This window comes from Terrapene carolina, unplaced genomic scaffold (genome assembly GCF_002925995.2).
Source record: "Terrapene carolina triunguis isolate 2854851 unplaced genomic scaffold, T_m_triunguis-2.0 Scaffold236, whole genome shotgun sequence".
NCBI classification, from domain to species: Eukaryota; Metazoa; Chordata; order Testudines; family Emydidae; genus Terrapene; species Terrapene triunguis.
Genome location: NW_020664587.1, coordinates 16,182,965 through 16,204,840, shown reverse-complemented (window position 1 = coordinate 16,204,840; position 21,876 = coordinate 16,182,965). Strand labels below are relative to the sequence as shown.

Genomic DNA, 21,876 nt, shown 5'->3' with positions numbered 1-21,876 from the left:
CTGCAACTACTCACCAGGCTTGATTATTTATCCCCCCAACAGCCAGGCAGGAACCTGCTCCCCCCCATCTGAGTGTTTTAGTTTGCAAGAGCCTGATCCAAACCCCAGCTGAAGGCAGCAGGAGACTTTCCCCATTGACTGCTTTGGCTCGGGCTGTTACTGCTCCTGGAAGTGAAGGGCAGAGGTTCCTAGTTAGGGCAAGCCAGCGTGCAGGGGCACGTTCCCTCACACAGCCCAGGCCTGGCCCACAGCTCCCCTGCCAACGGATCCTTCACCCTGCCCTGCAATACCCCTGCAGTCCTGAGTTCCCACCCAGCTCTGCCAATGTCCCTCAGCCTCTACACGCCATCGCCCGGCTATCCCAGTCCTGGATCCCTTCCTTCCCCTCCTCCACAGCTCTGCCAGTGCCCCTCAGCCTTGCCCTACAATACCCTGTGCTGTTCCAGTCTCGGGCTTCTTCTGAGCAGATTACGTTCACCCATTCCAGGTCTGGGTCTGCCAGGCAGTAGGCACAGTGCGAGCAGAGGTGGGCACAGTCTGCCATGTGTGTAATCCGAATGGCTGACAAAGACCTCAGGCCTCAGCTCACAAACCCCTGTGTAAGAGCAGAGTGAATACAGAGCGAGGCAGGTGCAGCACGTCCTGAGCCAGGGCTCCTTGGGGTTTTGTGTCTGGCACGGATGCTGTTGGAACCAAACAGACACGACTGTATTACTTAGCTAAGGAGCTACCTTATATGGTGCCTGTCTCCTGGAGACACAGGGGCAGCCCTCGGAGAATTCTCCAGGCCAGACGAGGTGAAATGTTTTCTGGGAAGGTTTTAGCTCGCTCTTTATATGGCAGTGTTTCAGTTACAGGAGCTTTGGGGCTTGATTCAGCGGCTGGGGGAGACTCAGAGCAGTGACTGCATAGTGGGTGGGAGCAGCAAGACTATCTCGCTCTTATTTAACACTTTCCATGGCTCTCAACGTGCTTCACACAGAGGAGGGGGCAGGATCACTACCCTCATTTTACAGAATGAGAAACTGAGGCACAGGGAGGGGAAGTGACTTGCCCAAGGTCAGTCAGCAAACTAGTGGCAGAGACAAGAAAAAACCTCAGGTCTCCCAAGTCCCAGTCTGATGCTCTATCCACTAGGCAGCGTAGCCTATAGCCTGGTGGGGAGGGAGCCTTATGGAGACGGAGACTAGACTCCCGGGCTCCATTCCCAGGGCTGCCGCGGACTCACGTTGGCAGCTCATGCTGTCTCTCTGCAGCACACTTGACGCACTGGTAAAACGGGACACCAATGCTCAGCTCACAGGGGTGTCTGGGAGGCTGGTAAAGTGCTTTGAGCTCGTTGGCTGAAGGAGGGCTAGAGACAGGCCGGGGCAGTGGCCGAGCAGCCCTTGCACCTGTGGCCTGGAGCAACCCTCTACTGGGCTGAGGGTGCCTGGTCAGCCTTGGTTTCTTTGCTGAGGTTGTGGCTTGGGGATGTGGACACTAAGCTGAGAGGTGTCCCTAGGCTGGCTCTTAGGCTACCAGCCGGACTAGGCCACTGGCTGCTCAATGCTTACCCTCACTCCTGCGTCTGCCCCAGTCTGCTCTAGCCCTGTTCACTTGCTCGCCTCCTGACTCCAGCTCTGACCCTTCGCTTTGGCTCCTGGTTCCCGACTCCAGCTCTGAATCCTGAGGCTGTTCCTGGCCTCTGACCGCTAGGCCTGACCGCCCACGCCCCGTCTGTGCCACAGGGTGACCATGACACGTGTGAATTTCCAGGTGCTAGGTTCCATACGTTCATTCATTCATTCACAGAGCTCCCCCGCCTCTGGCTGTCCAATCACAGAGCTTTCGCCAGACCAGCTGCCCAATCCTGGAGCTTCTTCCCCACCGGCTGCCCGGACGGGCCCCAGCCAGACGGTGAACAAGCGACGAGCAGCATAAACATGTCAGACACATTAGCCACGAGCCAACACAAACCACTGGCGATGTGCAAAGAGGGGTCAGCCAGCAGACCCTGTTCAGCTTCCCGCCACCAGCAAGGCTGCTCCTTCCGGGGCCTCGCTGCACAGAACACGCTCCCGGCTGGAAAGTCCCAGCTACTCCTGAGCAAGCCCAAGAGAATGTGAGGAAAGAGTCGTGCCCTAAAGCCTAGAGCCAGGAGCAAGCGTGCGAAGGAGCGACGGCTGGAAGTAAAGTAGGGACCTCAACTGTGTGGAAGTGTGTCACACACACTGCAGCCCTCCCTGGCACTCCTCATGCCTCATGCACAGGCACTCTAACCCTCCGCACAACACGTGTGCACACACATTCCAGCTCTCCCACCCATCTGCAAACCTGTTATCATGCCAGTTCCCCCACCCCGATGTCAGACCCACGAGGCTCAGAGCCCCCGCACCATGCCATCCCCACGCACGAGCACCCCCCTCCAGTGTGGGCATTGCAAGGCTTGCCTCCCAGTCCCTTACCGAGCGTGCAGGGGAGAAATAAGTGGATGAGTCTATTGCATGCAAACGAAAATCCATCCCAACCCAGAGCTCTGTGGTTTTTACCAGATGAAGCACAATAAGGGTTTTGTTGCCCCAAGGTGTTGCTTTGGCAATGGCGAGAAAAACAATGCTGCCGCTCCCTGGCGCGGTGTCAGTGGGGTTTGGAGAAACCATGTGCGGTTTCCAAAGAATGAGCCCAGAACAGCTGCTCGCCCGGACGGCTCACCCCCACCCCCATCTCAGGCAGACAAGAACTCTCTCTCCATTTGCAAGCCAAAACAGAGACACACACTCAAGAGCCCACCTCAGTGGTGCTGCATCCAATCCTTCCTGACTGGCAGATGCCCCGTGAGCAACCCTAAACTGCCGAATGAGAGTCCAAACCATGTGGCAGCATTCGTACCTGGCATGAGCTTCCCAGGACTGTTGGGGGTTGGGGCCGGGAGTTTGCCTGGCTGATCCTAGAGACAGGAGCTAGCGGTCACGGGTCAGAACTTCCCCAGGGTTCGTTGGCCTTCAGATCAAGAATGGAAGTTTTTAGGGGCCAGAAGCCTATTTTCCTGCCTCAGGGTACGGGTAACTCCCATCAACTTCACGTGCATCTCTGGGAAACCAGCGTTTAGCATGAAATGGACAGCCCAGCCCGACTGCTCTGTGCTGGTGGGGTCTTGCCTGGGCACCTCAATGGGTTTTCCAAGCCCGGCTGATTAGGAAGCCTCAGGATCTTGCTGGGAGGTTGTTTGCTTGCGATTGCGGATGAGTTATGGGCCCGAAGGCTCCCCACGAGGGCCCGGCACAAACACATGTTCATGACCACACTCGAGCAGATAGGCCTTCAAAGCCATCTGCTTTCAGAGGATAAACGCCAGGGAGGAGGAGCAGCCTCTGTTCTCTCTCTGCATTTCATCATGCATCGCTCAGCGCTTAGGAAGGGTGAAGACAAGCTCTTGGAACTACAGGCTCCAAACAGCCGGGAAGGTCGCTCTGAGCCAAGGTTCCATTCTAGAAAACCAGAATGTTCCCAGCACATGGGATGCTCAGCTCAGGGGGTCTGGTCCGGGTCCATCACTGGTTGAAGTGGTTCAAGACTTCCATTCCACTTTACTATTAGTGAGGTCACCGCTTCCGAGTCACCTGCATCATTTGACAGTCCCTGGGAGATTGGAACATCTGCAAGAGCTGTTTGCATGCACAGCATTGGTGATTTGCACACAAACTCCCTGTATGCAGACAGCTGCCCTAGGTGCAAATGCTGCATCTGGCAGGTGCAACAGCTCCATGGACACTGGAACGGGTGCATCTGTTGCTGCTGCCTGTTTTGAAAGTCCACTCCTTGGTCTGATGTCTCGCAGCATTTACTGAGAGTTCCTGGCTGGGACAATGCACCTAGCGATTCCCCGCCCCCCCCCCCCCCGCGCTGATATTTGGCAATAGCTTGTTTCCAATTGCTATTCGGCCCTGCTCACTTACAGCCAACACCTCATGTGTTCGTTTTCCTATTGCAGAGCTGGAGGCAGAGCACCGGCAAGCGGAAGCTGTTAGTCCATCTGGGAACCGGACTCCACCGTGGCTTTCAGCACCAGCCCAAGGCCCCTGCTTATTGTCCGTTTGGCTCCAGCAGGGGAAGACAGAAGGATCTGATGAAAGGGCCATTTCTCACTCACACCAAGCCATGTGTTAGCATTTCCCTCCTCAGCTGGGAGGTGCTGGATTGTTGTTGGAAGCTGCTGGATCAGTCTCCACATTTGCTTTTCCCGGACTGGGAATCCCACGGCACTCCTCCTTCCCGGACAGCTCGAGCCGCCCCAGCACAACCTTGGCAAAGTCAGCGGGGGCAGCCGAGGCGGGTCGCTTTGGCTGGGATCTCTTGCTGCGCAGCAGCAGCACACGGAGGTATCAGTGTGTGGCGCCATGCAGGAGTCACACAACACAGACAGTCACTTGTCTCTTGGGCTGGAAACAAGACAGTGCTGTTCTGTACAGGTTCTTGTATCACTCATCGCTGGAGTAGCCGAGCACCTTCCAGTTGCGCATTAAGCCACAGGACTAACATCTGCCAATGTTCATTTTCTCCTCCTCTCCCCAGGTGTGCAGTGGAGGGTCTCGGCTAGCAGGGTTCTCGGGCTGGTGTTCTGAGAGTCAGAGACTGTCTCTCCCTTTGATCTGTGGAAGAATCGGTGACATTCAGGCTGCTTGGCACTGCAAGTTTGAATGTATGGTAATTAAAAGCCTTAAGGGCCAAACGAGCGAACCTGGATGCATCACAAACTGGCATTGCACAAACAAAGCAGGTGTTTGCTCAGCTACCTATCTATTTGCATGTGCAGTGATCCAATCATGAGCCACTAGAGCTAAAGGGGAATCTCTATAATGTATTTGCAGTACAGGGCCTATGACACAACTGAACAGGGCTGATTGGGTCCAACGGAAGGCAGGGCCTGTCTACCCAAACACTTTAGTTTGTGGCAAACTGTGGTGTGAATCTATCCTCCTCCCCCCCTCCGCTGTGCACTAGTTGGCCACGTGGACCCTGCTGTCGCACACTAGTTCTGTTGCGTACTTTGTTCTACCCGCTTTGAAATGCGACTAGAGCTCTTGGGAACTTTGAGTGAGCAGCAGAGTCTCCATGGCCAGTTAGCGTGCCGCAGACTGCCCTGGGGTAGGTTCACACCCTAGCTCGCTGCGAGCTAAGTGGTCATGGAGACAAGCCCACACATCAGTCACCAGGTACCTCAATAACAGGCTGTCCCTGTCCTGAGACAAAACTCTCTAACCTGGGGGGGTTGAAATCCCCTTTCTGAAATGTTGTAGGTCAAGATGGGGCACGCAGAGAGGCAGATTCATGCTACAAACTCTGACTGAGCCCAAGCCCCCACCTCCTCCCCATTAGGAAAAGCCCCAGCTTGCTGACAAGCAAGTGAACACCCACAAAGATGCATTGATCACACCCCAAAAACATCGCTCCCATGCCAAAATCCACAGCTGTTTAAAATTGGAGAATAGCGGCGATGAAGCACGCACAGGGGACTAACAAAACGAGAGGAAAGAGCCAGCACTGCAGTGGTTTAAAGCAATTACATGATGTTTATTAGTAATTCTGACAGAGACTGAGGGCCGGGCTGGGAGTGGGGAGCGGAGGTGGGCAGTGGTGGTTAAAATGAGGAGGGGAATATCATTGTTGGTCTGGTTTCCCTGGGGAGGAGCAGTCAGCCAGCGGCATTACTGCTCGTTAAACGGAACAGCCTGCGGCCGAGCCACTCGACCTGGCGTTCCAGTCTCGCTGTCACTGATAGCGGTTAACTCCTGGTAAATGGCCACTTGTCCAGGTTAAATGGTAGGAGTCCGGAGAGGACAGGGCAGCCGAGCCGTAGAAGCCACCCCGCTCATGCTGGCTCTTCTGCCCTGCCCGAGCTCTCCATCATTCGTACACACCCAGGGGAGCTGGAGGTAGCCTCGGGATTGCACGCTCAGTTTGGTATCCTGTCCCCACCCCCGCCCAATGGGGCATGATCCTCAGAGACAACTGCAAGGAGGTCTGAACACTCCTCCCAAGCGCTTTGCCAGGAGGAGTGCCCAGACTCCAGCATGGAGGGACCCCTCTGCAGGGGATGGGCCCGCCCTGGGCCTCCCCCGCAGGCAGAGAACCTGGCCATAACGATAAGTATCCCCACAGGTGACCGGTCTGTTGGCACAGCAAGGCTCATGTGCAGGAGGCGGGGCATGGCCCTCACTCCTGGGAGGGCGCCCCGTGGCCACCAGACTCCCTGCTGGGAGAACAAACCCCCTTCTCCTCCCAGCTAGCATCGGCCATGTAAAGACACGGTCCCTCTGGCGTGGGAGGGAAGGAGACAGGGATGCCGAGAGCCGCTGGTGTTCACTGCGTTAGAGGAGCGAGGCCTGTGGGTTCTCAGCAATGGGTGCACGGCTGGATAGACCAGACAGGCTGCAACTGTTCCGTCAGATCCTCTTCCTCCCCATCCAGCAAGGGCTCAAAGCACCTACTCAGGTGAGCATCTTGGCTGGGTGGCAGTAAGGGAAGACACAGGAGAAATAAGGGCCAACACTTGAAATAAAGGGACATTTCAGGGAACCACCGTTTCCCAGGGCACAGCATGGAGTTCTCCCGCCAGCCTGTTCTTCTACTGCCCTCAGGCCCACAATGCAATGATCATAACCTACAAGCTTCAGTGTAATGTTTGCAGTGGTACCGGTCATCAGCTTTAATACAGCTTACACTAAGGGAGGGGTGGTCACCCTCAGAGACAACTCAATGAAGTAAGGGACAGGGGGTCACCCTAGAGCGGCACACATGGGGGACAGGCCTGCAGAGCTTGTCGGCTGGGCTGGGAGCTCATTCCCTCCCCCCCAGACCAGCTCACGCGATGGGGCCAGGGGGTGTCAGCAAATGGAGAGGATTGACAGACATGACAGCCAGTCACAGCCCTTGCCCCATGCACTCACCTCCATCCTTCTTTCACTCCCACAGGGGCTGTGTCCCCTCCCACACGTGGCCTCCTGGCAGCCCTGGGGGGTCCCATTTCAGCAGGCGAGGGCAGGTCATTCGCTCCCCATTCTCCTCAGGGAGGGGGCAGCTGGGGCTGTTCACCTCTTGCTGAACCCCCTCTCCCAGACTGGGGAAGTACCTGCCCTAGGAGGGTTTGGAGCAGGGCTGACTAAGCAAAGGGCCGGCTAGGTCCCTGCTCTGGAGTAGGGAAAGGCCCGACAGAAGTTGCAGCTGCCCCTCGCCCAGCACAAGGCCCGTGTGCAAAGGTGGGCAGCGCAGCTGAACCGGAGCCCTGAGCCCTGGCTTTGGTGTTCAGCCCCTTCCTCTCATGCAGGGTTCTGCCCCTCTAGGGGCTGCATGCATGGCGGGCGGGGCAGGAGGAGGTGTAAGGGCTGATACAGGCTCCTCCACCCATGAAGCACAGCCTGGGAGGAGAATCCTTCCCCTGTGCATCTGTCCAGCGCCCGACCGGATCCTCAGGGCTCCGGATTTGCTCCTAAAGTGTCATCTCTTGGGGTAGCCGTTGAAGCCAGAGGCACGATGTACATAACAAACAGACGAGAAATGGAGCACGCTCTATAGATGCTTTATAAACCGCATGTGCTGGAGGTGGGAAGGAAAGGAGAATGTGTGTCTTTGCATTTTAGAAATGACAGGTGTAATATATTGCTGCAAACGGTGGAACCCAGAGCTTGGTCCAGAAAGCCATCGATCTGAGCTTAATAGTTCCTGTCACACTAGGATAAAATACGAGTCCCAGATCTGGAAAAAGAAAGAGGGAAAGTCTGTTTGGGAAATTAGGTCATGGGCACTCAATGTATATTTTATTCTTTCTGGCTCATAGTCAGTCAAGCCGAGTCTTTGGAAAGCTACCATAATCATGATAAATTTAGTCTTGATTAACGACAAAAGATATTATTTCCTGGAGGTTACATATATCTTCGGACCAAGCTTCTCATATTCTACCAGGCGTCGGTGAAATAATACCAGAATCACCGTGGTTCTCCACCTCGCTCAGTGCTGTCTGTGTGTGTGGAGCAGGGGTGAGGGGTGTTTTATAGCCAGTGAAGTGCTACGACCCGCCAAGGAAGGAGATGTTCATTGAGGGCTCGGTTGCAAGAAACCAAGCGGGGACGACACTCTGCAAACACGAAGGTTGCAGCTCTCTGAGGGCTCTTCAGTGCACCCTCATTCACCACCTTCAAGTGTTCCTGTCTCCTAGCCTCATGGCTCTTCTGCAGCTGGGAGTGGGATGTGTCTGTGTAACCGGTGGGAGGCCGTCTGAGCCTGTGCGTTTAAGATGTTGGGGGTAGCTATTCTCCAGCTCCCCCATGAGAGCCCTGCTGCAGCAATGCCCTTAAGCACATGCTTAACTTTAAGCCTATCCTGGTTCACAACAGCACACAGGAGCTGCTTCAGGTGTGCACAATGGAGAGCCTGTGCACAAAGGCTTGGCTGAATGGGGCCCAGGGAAGGGAGGTGGAAATGCCAAGGGGCACACTTAGTGCCGTGGTTATGGGATGAAGTGAATAGTGGGACCCGTGAATGTGGAGCTCTCTCTCCCTCTGTGGTCTTTGGATCTCTCCTTCCATGGCGTTTTGAAGGTGTTATCCCCTCGGTATCGAGGGAGATGGAGCTGGGTCTGGAAACGTTTCTCTTGTTATTTTGCCCTGCGCTAATGCAGAGCTCACAAGCCACATGGAGTAGAGGGTGACGCAGGGAGGTGAGATCCCTGAGTCCATTTAGTCTGGAGGAATGATGAGTCGCGCTTTGTCATTGCCAGGAAATACGCACATGGGGGTTGGTGTCTTCAGGGGAACTCCATGCTCCCACGGGCTCCATCCCGCCCCGTCACTAGGACAAAGCATTCCGGAGTGAGGAGACCCTCCAGCCAGTGTCAGCACCTGCTCTGAGACCTGCTCTTCCTACTCACACACCTGGGAAACCATTCACCACACGGGGATGAGCCCTGCCCTGGGAGTCTGATGGTGACCCTCGCTCCGCTGAGTCTCCAGGCCCAGCCTTTCAGCCCAGGATTCAGCTGCAGGAACCTGGTTGGGGCAGAGAGGAAATAGCTCTTGGCTCTCTAAAGGATATCTCTGGATGTGCTGCGAATCCTTTTAGCACTCACTCACACTCACTCATGCCCGTCACCCCAATCGGGGTATGGGCCGCCAACCACAGATCTCCAGAGTCCTTTATCCTGTCCTTAATACAGCTGACTGAGATCAGCATACAGGGCTCCACGCTAACCTCTCTGGGAAGTGGGTACCAATTCCAGGCATGGAACAGGGAATGGACTCTTTACACCCATCCCAAACGGACTGGCCTGTCATGGGGTTAGCTGAGTTACACACACACACGCGCGCGCACACTCACCATAGTCCAGCTGAGCAGTGTCTAGAACAATTGGAACAACTGTTCTAGAAAGTGATTGTTCCTGTGTTCCATTCATTCTCACTGGAGCACGTGCCCTGGGACGCCCTAGGATCCACGGGTCAGATTAGCCAAGACAGTCAGGGATACAACCCTGTGCTTGGAGTGACCCCCAAACTCTGACTACCAGACACCAGGGTGGGTCTCTCCCATAGTTGCCCTGTTCTGTATCCTCCCTGTGAAGCGCTGGTATGGGCCACTGTCGGAGACAGGCTACTGGGGAAGATGGGCCATGACCTGACCGAATATGGCAGGTCTTATGTCTTCTGGCCCAACACCGGATAGGCATCTGGATCAGGCCTGACAGTGCTGCTCTGACACCATCTGTGTTCGCTCCGTGTCAGGGAGGAGGAACAGAGAAGTGATGAGCACAGAAAACAGCGGTGTGAGGCTCTACAGGGTTCCCTCAGTTCTAGCTACACAAGGCTGCGCAGATGGGTACCCTGCCCCTGGGGCTGTTTGGAACAACAGTCAGAAGCGCGGTTGTGTCTGGCATCTGATAAGGCCCGGGGCATTAGACCCTGGCATGGAGCAGCTATTGGAAACCTGACCTGGCCCATTCCCACCAAGACGTCCACCACGCCTCTCGGCTTCCTGCAGAGGTGGCCACAGGGTGCAATACTGTATGAGGATCCTGTCTGCAGGTTTGGGCTGGGGGCTGGCTCAGCCAATTGTAAACTCTGGGTTCAGGTTCTGAATGGCCCGGTAGAAAGAAGGAGACTCCTGACGAAGACAGGCAGTTAGAGACTTGCAACTGCTACTGCAGTGTGTGTGTGGGGGGGTGGGGGTGTGTATCCTGGGACGGCACCAGTGTGTGATGCTCCAGACAGCCCAGTAAAGCGCCATGCAGCAGAGACTCCAGTGCCAGCAGCAGGCGGAAAGGATGGACGTTACCTGTTCACAGCCGTGGCGGCGTCATTGGCAGCCAGAAGGCAGGAGGAGCTGAGGGAGAACAGCCTGGACAAAGCTGTGGATAGACAGCAAAGACGCCCTTCTGCTCAAGGGCTGGGAATCCTGAATCTCTAGAGCTTATCACACAGGACAGATCAGGCTGGCTTTGGCTCATCGAGGAAACAGAGGATGATCACGACATTGGCCATGACTGAGTAACAGTGTGTCATGGAGTCCCCGGTCGATGCTCTGGCACTGCTCCCTACGAAGCCAGGCAGGACTCTGGGGGAGCCTCCTCTCTCGGAGCAGACTGTCTCCAGGGCAAGAAGCTTCCACAGCTTCCACCTTCCTGGTTCTGACCTCGGAGCATTCAGCATCCCCTTCCACACCGTGGGCCTCCTGCAGCGAGTCTGCCCGGGTGGGGCTCCTGGGGAAACCAGAGGGCCCTGCCCCCCAACTCCGCAGTCAGACATGACTCTCAGCCAGCCGGGAAAACAGAAGGGTTATTAGTCGACAGGAATACAGCATAGAACAGAACTTGTTAGCACAGAAATCAGTGATTTTCAGCCAAGTCCATCTTAGGGGGAAGGGAGCCCAGAGCCAGGGCTCTGGCCTTCCTCCTGTGCCCCAAGCCAGCAGAGACTGACTCGCTTCCAGCTGCCTGGCCCCTGCACTGCCCGTTACTCCTCCTCCAGCCTTTGTCTCGCTTCCTGGGCCAAGAGTCACCTGGTCGCATCCCCCTCCTGGGCCTCAGGTTCCGAAGGGGCGGCCATAGCATCCGTGCAAGCAGCTGGAGCAACCCCCACAAAAGTCGCACACGCTTCTTCCCACCACCTAGACATTAGTGCAATACACAGGGAAACTGAGGCACACACCGCATTCATGCAAAACAGTACAACTCGCATACAACATAACAAGGGGAAATCTCGACTTCGGCACACAGTGCAGTACGCATCATGGATCTTTTCCCAGCAAAAACATGTATTGCTGCTTCAGTGACAACGCTGATCTCCAGATGGAGTCCATGTTCTCTGCAGCTAAGTGTGCGATGCATTCACCCCCCTTCCTGCTTATACTGCTCCGCTGCATGTGGAGGGAGGCATAAGGGTTCGAACAAACAACCGAGACCCAGTTCCCAACTCTGCCACTGCCTCTCTGTGCGACCTTGGGCAAATCCCTTCCGTCCTTGAGCCTCTGGGTTTCTATCTGTGGAATGGGGATGTTAACTGATGGGTCTCTTTAAGGAAAGATGCAATGTGAGTGCAAAGTATTATTTTATTACTGATACTATGGAAGGAAGCTGGTTAATGACTAGCACTGCTGCTGAAATCAGCCTAGGCTGGCAGTTATAAAGAGAAGAGCAGCTAAAAGTCCATTGGAAGAGATTTTACAGGAAGGGTCATTTGCAATATCTGTGGAGATAAGACATCTCAACAGGGCTTTATCCCCATTTTGCAGCTGATGCCCCCAAACAGCGGAGTGCTGCTATTCTTGTGATTGGCGCCCTCCCCTGTAGTTCTGGTTTGGATTTCAAACCCCTTGGAGAGATGGAGAGAGGTATGCTGCCTCCCTGCAACGCTTCGCTTGAAAGTTCTATTATGATGTTTTCCATAAGGTCCCTGTAAAACCCACATACATTATAGAGCAGAACTGCTAAGCCGGGCTCTCTCCAAGGCCTGCTCGACATATTTCTGGCACTGCTGTGCTCTTCGTCAGCTCTTGTATCTTCAAAGCTGAGTGAAATTCCTTGGCCAAAAAAAAGAAAGAGGAATTATTGGTCACTGGTAATCGTGGAGCCTTGGAACGCTCTGGTTAAGTCTGGGGATAAACATAAAGCACTCCGGTTAGCATCTGGGACTCCCAGCCCCTCTGCTGCTGCCTGGTCTCCATTCATAGCTGTTCAAACTTAGCAGCTAGGCAACTGCCTTGAGACGGTGATCTGTTATGCTACAGCCAGGTGGAATATGCCTCTAGCCAGGGGTTACAGGCGGGAGCAAAGTCACTCACCTCGTTGCTTTGTCACAGACAAATTATTTGCCAAAAGTTATACTCCAGGCCACGATTTGGGGGGCACTGGTTTTGGGGCACCCACCCTGAGACACCTTAATGGAGAGCCTTATCTTCAGAAAGGGTGGAGCACCCACCCTTTGAAAATCGTGTCTCTTGAAAGCATCTCAGGTGGGCACCCAAAACCACTAGTCACTTCTGAAAATCCTGGCCCTGGCATCTGTAGGTGGCACTGATGCACATAGAAGAAATGCAGAAGAGGGGCTGGGATAACGCTCGCTCTGTGGAGCAGCTCGTCTCTGAAACGGCTGTCCCAGTCCAGCCTGGGGTGGTATTGGTAGCTTGGGGAACCTTCCTTGATTGTTTCTTTAATGAGATAGATTCACTGAGAGGCTGGGGCAAAAGCTTTATCTGTTACTTGTGTGTAAAGTCTGGTTCAGTGGGACGTGCTGGCTGGCAGCCCTGCACCATGGGAAGGTTCTGCTTGTTCACCGAACATGGAATCCTAGAGCTGGAAGGGACCTGGAGAGCCCAGCCCAGCCCAGCCCCTGCACTGAGGCAGGACCGAGTAAACCCATCCTAGACCATCTGTGTCAGGGTGCTGAGCCTTAGCACCTACTGAGTTCTGGGAACATCTGAAGGCCCCTCCCCCAGTGCTCAAGCAATTAATGAGAAAACAGGTGCAGGAAGGAGGCCTACAGGTGCAAACTCAGGGATCCAGAAGGGGATTTTGAGACAATGACAGGCAGGCCTAGCGGGGTGCAGGGGAAGCAGCCGCTTCCCCTCACCCCTTTTCCCAAAAGCGGCACCTTTCCAAAGGCGGCCGCTGGCCGGAGGAGCGAGGGGGGGCGCAGGCTGGCCACCCGCAGCACGGCCGGAGGAGCGAGGGGGGGCGCAGGCTGGCCGCCCACAGCGCAGCCGGCAGTCATGGGGGGGTGGCGGGCGCAGCATGGTGGCCAGAGGAGCGGGGGGGAGGGGCGGTCAGCGGTGCAGCCAGAGGAGGAGCCGGGGGGGGGCGTGGCCGGAGGAGGAGCCAAGGGGGGCGCCTTTTTTAGGCTTGCCCCCCCTCCTCTTGAAAGCTGGCTACGCCACTGGGCTTTCCCCACACTGCTCGCTGTGCCCTGGCCTGGAACATCACCTCTAGGGGGAGAGTGTGGTCTCTGTTTCCCATGTGGTCTTTAGCCTCTCATCTGAGCCCACCAACCAGGAACCCAAACAGGCTGGTGGGTGTGTGGTATGGGCACCTGCTTGCTGGGAACAGGACTGAGAACTCCCAGAAATCATCTCCCACACATCCATGGCTCCCTGCAGTGGGTCAAATGCAAACCAGTGGCTGAAGCTAAAAGGCCCTGGGGACGCCCTTTGTCCATTTGAGCTGCAAGCCAAAGCCTTCGTAATGGTGAGGGTTCCTGATGTCCCACAGTCGGTGCTCAGCACCGTCTACCTTCAGCTTTCCAGGCTGAAGCGTGCTATGTAAGTATAAGAGCCTCATTTATTACCTAGCTTGGATATGACAGTAGTGTGTACAGCACTCATTTCCCCTTTAAACACACACACAGCAGATGTCTTGAGACATGAAAGCCTTAATCCTTCATAAGCAAACTACACCACCTACTAATCTCAATCAATTTAAACCTTCCCTCATGGCAAGTTGCTGCAGTGTTTCCCCCAGCTGGATTCATTTCAGAAGGGGCTGCAGCCCTGCACCAAGGTGCTCTGGGCAGAGCACATTTCTCCTGGCTTTCTGTCTGCAAAGAGGTATCTGAGCTTCATCCTGATTTCCAGGGAGAACAGGCATACACATCTGGCAAGTACAATATATGGCATTACATTGCACCAAGAGCAGCCAAGGAGTGCATTAATGTTGTAAAATGGTCCTGCTCAAACAGCTGAGAATCCCAAAGCTAGAATCTTTCAGCCTAATAATAACCAACTCATTGCTCCCTGGGAGCCTGTTACTACTCAATAGGTACATTAAACATTTCATTTAGCGATCCCATCGGGCACACTGAGTGCTAGTGCTGCTGCTACAAGGTGGAATCCGCCAGTCTTTCTACCATGAACCCCAGCCACTTAGGGGTCCTGAAAGCAAGTGGCTTTCCCAATCAGCCTCTAGCACATCTCATGGATGCACATTGGTGAAGGGCCAAGCTGACCCCCTTCCTGGGGGGGGGGTCCTTTGATGTTATACTAACTTCCTGCTAGGACTGCTCCCTACTAGCCCACTATCACCCTGTCCTCCTGCCCCAGGCTCAAACCCATCTATATATCTTGGATTGGAGCTAATAGGCTCCACCTGGTCTGATTGCCAGGGTGAGTCAGCAGAACAGCTCTGCACCTTAATGCTGGGTCCTGGGACCTGACACACAGCAGAAGAGATTAGGCACCCGGTTAAAGGGCTGTACCAGAGATATCACAAATTTGCCTCATGGCTGAAACACCGCAAGAAGCATAAAAGATAGAGTCAGTAAGAAGAACAGGAGTACTTGTGGCACCTTAGAGACTAACAAATTTATTAGAGTATAAGCTTTCGTGGGCTACAGCCCACTTCTTCGGATGGATATATTCGTTAGAAGAACCAAACACCCTTCTCTGGACCTCCCCTCAACCAGGCACTACATGTGTGCACTGTACTCCTGTACCACATCTGCTGAGAATGCCTACTGTAGAACTCCTGGCACAATGTCAGCCTTCACTATGAATTTCTTGGTCTCTGTAGGTTGAAACCAGTCACTGCAGGCTGATGGGTCTTTATAAAGGGATCATCACATGGACTATTAGCTCTGTGTTTCCCACGCTAGTTTCATCTGGGGCAGGCTTTGCTTCGGAAGGAGTGTGACTACTGTGAAGAACTGCTTGTGTGGCTTTATCTTGTTGGAAAGGCATGCAGGAGATTTCATGTTTGGGATGTGTGGGAAATATGGGGCTTCATTAGGCAACCGTTAACTTTAAACACATGAATATTCTCATTGTGTTCAGGGGGCTACTCCTGGGGTTAAAGTTAAGCAAGTACTTAAGTACTTGCAGGATGGGGCCCAAATTTACTGAGAGAATAACAACAATTTACATTTATAGAGGGAGCCCAAAGCATTTTATAAACTATGTGCCAACAATGCTTCTGAAATGTAGCCACTTGTGGGGCGCAGGGTGGCAGAATCTCATTGGTCTGCAGGGGAGGGGTCTGTTCAGCGGGGCGCTAACTCTGTTAGATCTAGGGATTTATTCACTTTGGAGCTCAGGGATTTATTTTGATGGATTGATTATCTTTATCACATCTTTGTAACGATCGCATACTCATTGAAAAGCTGGAAACGTAAGAATAAATATTGCATCTGGAGAATCTTTTTTGGGGCTATTTATAGGAAGAACCTACCAGAGAAATCTCTGACAGCAGTAAGCATTGCTCTAGGCTCAGGCCAGGCAGTGAGCCACTTGCATATAAATTCACTTTTTGCTCATACATGCTTTATGGATCCACATAAACCCCCTGACATTTCTCATTATTAATCATGCGCTGAATGTGTAACAGGAGGCGTAGAAAAACCACTGGAGGACGGAGAACACAACCTGTCTGCACAAGTATATTTGAGGGACTTTTTCCAATTTTTAATGAATAGGGCCCTATATTTAGCAATTTCCCTTTCAATATTATTCATCAGACAAAAATTTAATTTAAACTCCATGGGCACTGAGGAGTCTTTGCCGAGTCGGTCAGATATTTGCTGGTCCTGTGTGTAGCTGGGGCTCTGATGGATTGCCATCTTGACTTAATTTGAAAGAGACGCCTGGAAAATATCACAAGGAACATTAGCAATTTCATCAATCGAAAATAGCTCAGCTCTCCTTCCTTTCTGTATGTTTAATGGGTACTATTCCTAGCCGTCATACGAATCATGTCACAATGGCTAGTTTAACTCCCATGCAGAGACTCAAGGAACTCAAAAGCCAAGGGGGAAAAATAGCTACAATATCTATATAATTGGGAGGTCACTCTCACTGTAGGCGTAAAGGCAAACATGTCTGAGGGGTGCCAAACCAACATATTGTGGCAAATTGCCAGCACTACTATGATGGGTCTCACGCGTTCTCTTCTTGGGGGGGGGGATGGGGTTCAGGGCACCATTTCTTGCCCCTGAACTGGAATATTAACTGCCTCACTAGTGTCCTAGAGGAGGGGAGTGGAGAGGGAGGGACCCGGGCCCGCCCTCTGCTCCGGGTCCCAGCCCAGGGGCCGTAGGGATAGCGGTAAACCGCTTGAACTAGCGGTTCCTTCCCCTGGGCTACTTCCCTCTCCTGCCCTCCAGCTTGTGGGGGTCTTCCTGCCCTCCTTCTGCACAAGCCAGGTGACCCTTTACCTAGGGTCTTGGTCTTCTTAGCCCACCGCAGCACTTCTCCAAACTTCCCTCTGCTTCCCTCCGAACCGCTCTCTGCTCAAACACCAATCCACTCTGTTTCTACTCCTTCAAACTGTTCTCTGTTCCAACACCAATCCTCTCTGCTCCAACTCCTTCCCCTGTCTGATTGAAGCAGGGGGGTTTATCAGGTGACTGACTTCAGGTGCTCTAATTAATCTATAGCAAACTTTCTTCCCTCTACAGGGAATAAGGCTCCCTTCTAACGCTCCCCTGCTGCCCTCTGGCCATGCTGTATCACAATATACTGATCTGCCTTCTAACTGTCCCAACTGGGCTGTTTGATCCAACACTCTCCAGAAATTGGCTGCACTTACAGTCAAAAGCCTTTGTATTCGAGACTCAATCCGGAGCACGGATACATGAATGTCCCTGCTCTCTGGGACACCTTGTATTGAATGCCAGGCGGTGCTCCAGCAGATCTCAAAGCACTTTGCAGTGATCCATGAACTGAAGCCTCCCTCATCCTTCTGAAATATCAGTATCCCCCATTTTGCAGATGGGAAGACTGAAGCACAGAGCAAGGCGGTGACTTGCCCAAGGTCACCCAGAGAGACTGCAGCAGAGTGGGTAACAGATCCCAGATTGCCTGGCTCTCAGCCCCACGAGACCAGGCTTTCTGTGCTGCAAATAAAGTATCTATGGCACCTGAAGTTGGAAGCTGAAATAAAAACATCTTCTGCCGCTAGCCTTTGCTTCGGGGGCTTCCATCTGCTCTTTGCACAAGGCTGACACACCTGATGCCTGTGAGGAAAGGCGAGATCTTCCAGGGCCACGAAGAGGAGCTACTGTGTCAGGGCAGGAGGTCCAAGGCTTTGGAACATCAAACTAGCCCTGAGTGTGAGGAGCTGTTGCAGGGAGTTTAAGGAGCACACCTGTTCTTAGCTTGCTTTCAGTGCCTTTCAGACAAGGATCCCAAAATGCTTCGTTAAATTAATCAGCAACGTCTCACAGTCTCTGTGTGGTAGGCAAGTGTGTGTTACTAAACACGTTTCGGGGGGGTGGGAGGGGACTAGAAGTGAGGTGGCTTACTCAAAGTCACACAGTCGAGTGTGGAACCTAGGAGCCCGGGCGATCTCTGTACAAAGCAGCACAGGAAAATCATGAATAGACTTCTACGGCACACACCTCTCAGGGCCCTCATCACAATGGCCCCCACAAAAGCTTTGTCCTTGTGGTTATCATGACCTCATGAGAAACCTGTGAGAGGTGTGTGTGTCCGATAGACCATTGTGTGTATGCTGCAGTCAAGTATCCGCTGTCCCGTTCTCCCTCTCTCTGTAGGGATAAAACCTGTAACTGACTTCTCTCAGGACCCCCGTGTCCTCCCCAGCTGCACAGAAAGCATTTCACTCTCCCAGGGCCCTGGGAATCATTGTTACAACAGAACTTCCTGTTATTCCAGCGGTGTCAGAACAAACAGCTGGGCACCTGTCCACCCTTCCTCAGCAGGGGCCAGACGGTTGTTTTTCTTTAAGTGTTAAAACACTGCTGATGCCAAGGGCTGTGGGCCGTGGGCTCTTTTGTAGTCTAGGTGCTTTGACAAACAGGAATCTGAGCGATTACAATAAAAGTCTTGACTTGCTGCAATGAGAGGGCCAGATTCTGATCCCTTTACTCACACTGAATGGTCCCTTAGGCTTAGTCTGCACTAGAAAGTTAGGTTGACCCAGCTCTGTGAAAAATCCCCGTTCCTGAATGACATAGTTAATTCTTCCATCAACTTAGCTCCCGTCACTCGGGGGGGTGGGTTACCTATGCCGATGGGAGAACCCCTGAGTCCTGGCAGCGGAGGTAGTGTCTATGCTGAAACACTGCAGTGGTGCATTTCAAGGGTGGACAAGCCCTCACTCCACAAATAGGCTCCTTGAAGTCAGTGCTAGCCCAGATAAGCAAGGGGATCAGAAGTCTACTGTGCTGCAGAGCTGTGGCTTGAAAAATGTACTTGTGGCAGAGATAGGGCCAGACTCTTCGTGGCACTGTAGTGGGGGTAGCCCTCTGTGAATGGGACCTGTGAATACTCCATGCCCCATGGTGCTGCTGGAAGTGGTGTGGCGTTACAACAAAAGGATCGGCAGGAACAGTTATCTGGGTAAGCCTCAGTGAAGTAGATTGGGACAGAAGGGGAGAGATAAGCCAAGATGGAAAAGGACCCTGGGCAGTGACTTGAGCTTCTCCCACTTCATCTGCTTTCATCGTTGACCTAACTTCAGGCTATTGGTTATTGTCTTTTTTTATATAGTTCTGGAGAAAAAACTCCTAATTTAATATCCGGATGTTACTTTGTAATGTAATAATGACACCCCCACTTCCACATGGGTCATCAGCACAGTAGGAACCTGGCACCTTCTGCACAAGTATCTACAGCATGAGCTAAAACAGTAAGTCTCTGCAGGCAGCAGTAGTAGGTTGCTCTCCTTTAGTGGACCAGCAATTGGCAGGAGATAGACAGACACACGTACGTACGTGCATTGCCAGTATGTTACACTAAGAACATGTCAGACTTTGGTAAGAAGGTAGAAGTGATTCAGACAACACGGCTCTAGTAGATAGAGAGGTAGAAGCCTGCATTTTAGACTTCAAGCTCAGAGAAAACTGATGCTGGACAGATTATTGTTCCAACCGACTCCACCAAAGAAAATGGGACGGCAGTGGTATCGTTATACAAACTGACAGCAACATTTCTGGTCAGATTAATTTTGGGGTAAACTATTGTTTTGCAGAATCAGACTTCTAGGCGTGAAACACTCAACTAAATTACACAATCTCTGCAAAGAACAAGGAGTGCCCCAGAGCCCTGGCATTAGCTGAAGCACCATTTCTCCATGAGATAACGCATACTGTGTTATCTCATAAACGGAAGGCCCTTAGATACTGTCACCATTGTGCAGTATTAACACAGGCACTGTGGGTCCTTATCTCTAAGAGCCAGTTATGTTCTGTTAACATGTGCAGTATGGAGAATGTGGGCACCGAATGTTGGCCAAATAACTAGGGTGACCAGATGGCCCGTTTTTAAAGGGACAGTTCCGTTTTTTGGGACTTTTTCTTATATAGGCGCCTATTACCCCCTGCCCCCGTCCTGTTTTTTCACATTTGCTGTCTGGTCACCCTACCAAATAACACACATGGCATCTATCACCCATCAAATACTTAGTGATAGGCTTCCTTGGATGCAGCTGACTGCTTTGCTTCAGGGCGTCCTGCAGCCAATGAGCTCTGGTTATTTAGCTATGGTATGTGATGGAGTTAATACTATTTTCTGAACTCAGTGGCTATGAAGCAATTTCAGGAAATAGATGAATAAACCAGCCTTTTGTTTCTGAGAAATCACACTCCAATTCAAAGCTGGGGTCGCAAGTTCAAATGTTTGTGGGTTCCTAGCCTATTGTCAAAGGTTCACACTGCAAATCCAACAGAGAACTTGGCCTGATGTGTCTAGTCTCTGCTCAAGGAGAGCCAGGACTGGAACAGTAATTGGAGTTTCAGGTCAGGAATAAGGTGCATTGGCAGAATTGTGTAAGGTCCTAGGATTGGAATTGTAGGAGGGCTGCAGGTCAGGAATGAAGGACATTGGAAGAGAGGTTTGGTGAGCCTGCATGTTTAGCAGCCGGAAGCAGGTCTGGGTTGAAGTGAATCAGTGTAGTCACTTTCACTTCTCTCCCCTGTAGCTTTCCTGAGCTGACTCTTCTACCATACAAGGACATACTCAGCTACAAAAATGAAAAGTTTATATTTCCTGTCAGTTTCCAAACCCACTTCCAAATGCGCTCTCCCTAGACTTGTTCCTTCACTTCTCCAGCTCTCTGATTTTACGCCCTATAGCTGTGCTCCTCCAACCCACTCACTCCTCTCCTCCAATTACCATCCTCCCCCCTCCCACTCTATTCTACCAGGGGGACTCTTCAGTTAGGTTTGCTCACTTGCACTGCTCTATGTCTCAAGGAAGCAATTACATACTTAGAGAACAACATATAAAGTAACATAAAACAGTTGTTGCACTTTGAGGACTCCAAATCATGTTAATTCAGATTTAACTGCAAACAAACTGCCCTCTTGTTGTGAATTGCCTCTAGCCAGTTGCAATAGTAACTGTGGAATGACACTGGTAGCAGCAGGAACATAAACATACTGTCCCATGTTGCTAGTGTAGCATTCGGGAAAGCGACTGTGTGAGACGAGTGCCTGAGAGGCCGCAGAGCTGGTTCACTCTGTGAGTGTTTTGTGTCTGTATGTTAAGTTAGCGGCACGTGGACCGGGGTTCAGGGTGGGTCCCGACACACACACCCTGCAGAGTTTCACATGGAACAATGGGGCCCCCCTCACCCAGACAGGCGGCAGCTGCACCCTCCTCCTGGGGAGCTCCCCAGCTGGCCTGCCCAAAGGAGTGTAATCCCAGCCAAGAGCCGGATGACCCTGTGCCCTCACTCCAGGGGGGTCGTGGCCAGGCGTGCCAGCAGGCCCCACTCCACTCCCATGCCAGGGAGATGGTTCTGCCCCACCTAGCGGGGGGCACTGACCCCAGCCCGGCAAGACAGACACGCCCAGCCCCTGGCGCTGCCCAGGGCACCAAACTGGCCAGGCTGGCGCTGCAACCGACACTCCAGCGCCTGGGCCAGGCACCACCCCACCTCGCAAGGCCACATGGCAGGGGATGCAGCTGCGCCTCCAGCAGCCTGCTCCCCAAGTACCACCTAGAGGCCAGACTCGCCGTCGCTGGGCATGCTGGGGATTGTAGTCCTTCCACCTGAGCCCGCCCAGGGCATGCTGGGAGCTGTAGTCTCTGCTGGGCCCTGTTCTCCCAGGGCATGCTGGGAACTGTAGTTGAGTCACGCGCTGCTCTCCCAGGGCATGCTGGGAGTGGTACGTCTCCCTCCCTCTCACCTCTCGTTCCCAGCATGCCCCGAGGGCGGCGAGCGGTGCATTGTGGGGGCGGTAGTTCTCCGGGCGGAGCGGCCGCGCCGGGGTGGAGGAGGCGCTGGGCCGAGGGGACTCCAGCTCCCGTCACGCCCCGCGCCAGGCCCTGCCCCTAGGCTCTGAGGGAGGCTGTCGGCTGAGCGGGTCCGGGCCGACGCGCACCGGGCCGGGCAGGATGTCGCGCCAGGCCGGTCGGGGCACCGAGAGCAAGAAAATGGTAACTGGGGGCGGCGGCGGCGGC

General features: G+C 53.3%; 1 protein-coding gene across 1 annotated transcript in view; it reads left to right on the top strand.

Annotated features, from left to right (window-relative positions):
• Window positions 1-21,753: 21,753 nt before the first annotated feature.
• TRAPPC3 (trafficking protein particle complex 3) overlaps window positions 21,754-21,876 on the top strand; it is a 9,050-nt gene continuing 8,927 nt past the window's right edge. Inside the window, exon 1 of the mRNA XM_026657129.1 lies at window positions 21,754-21,852. Coding sequence (XP_026512914.1) covers window positions 21,811-21,852 — 42 coding nt within the window. The 5' untranslated portion in view covers window positions 21,754-21,810. The remainder of the gene's footprint in view (window positions 21,853-21,876) is intronic.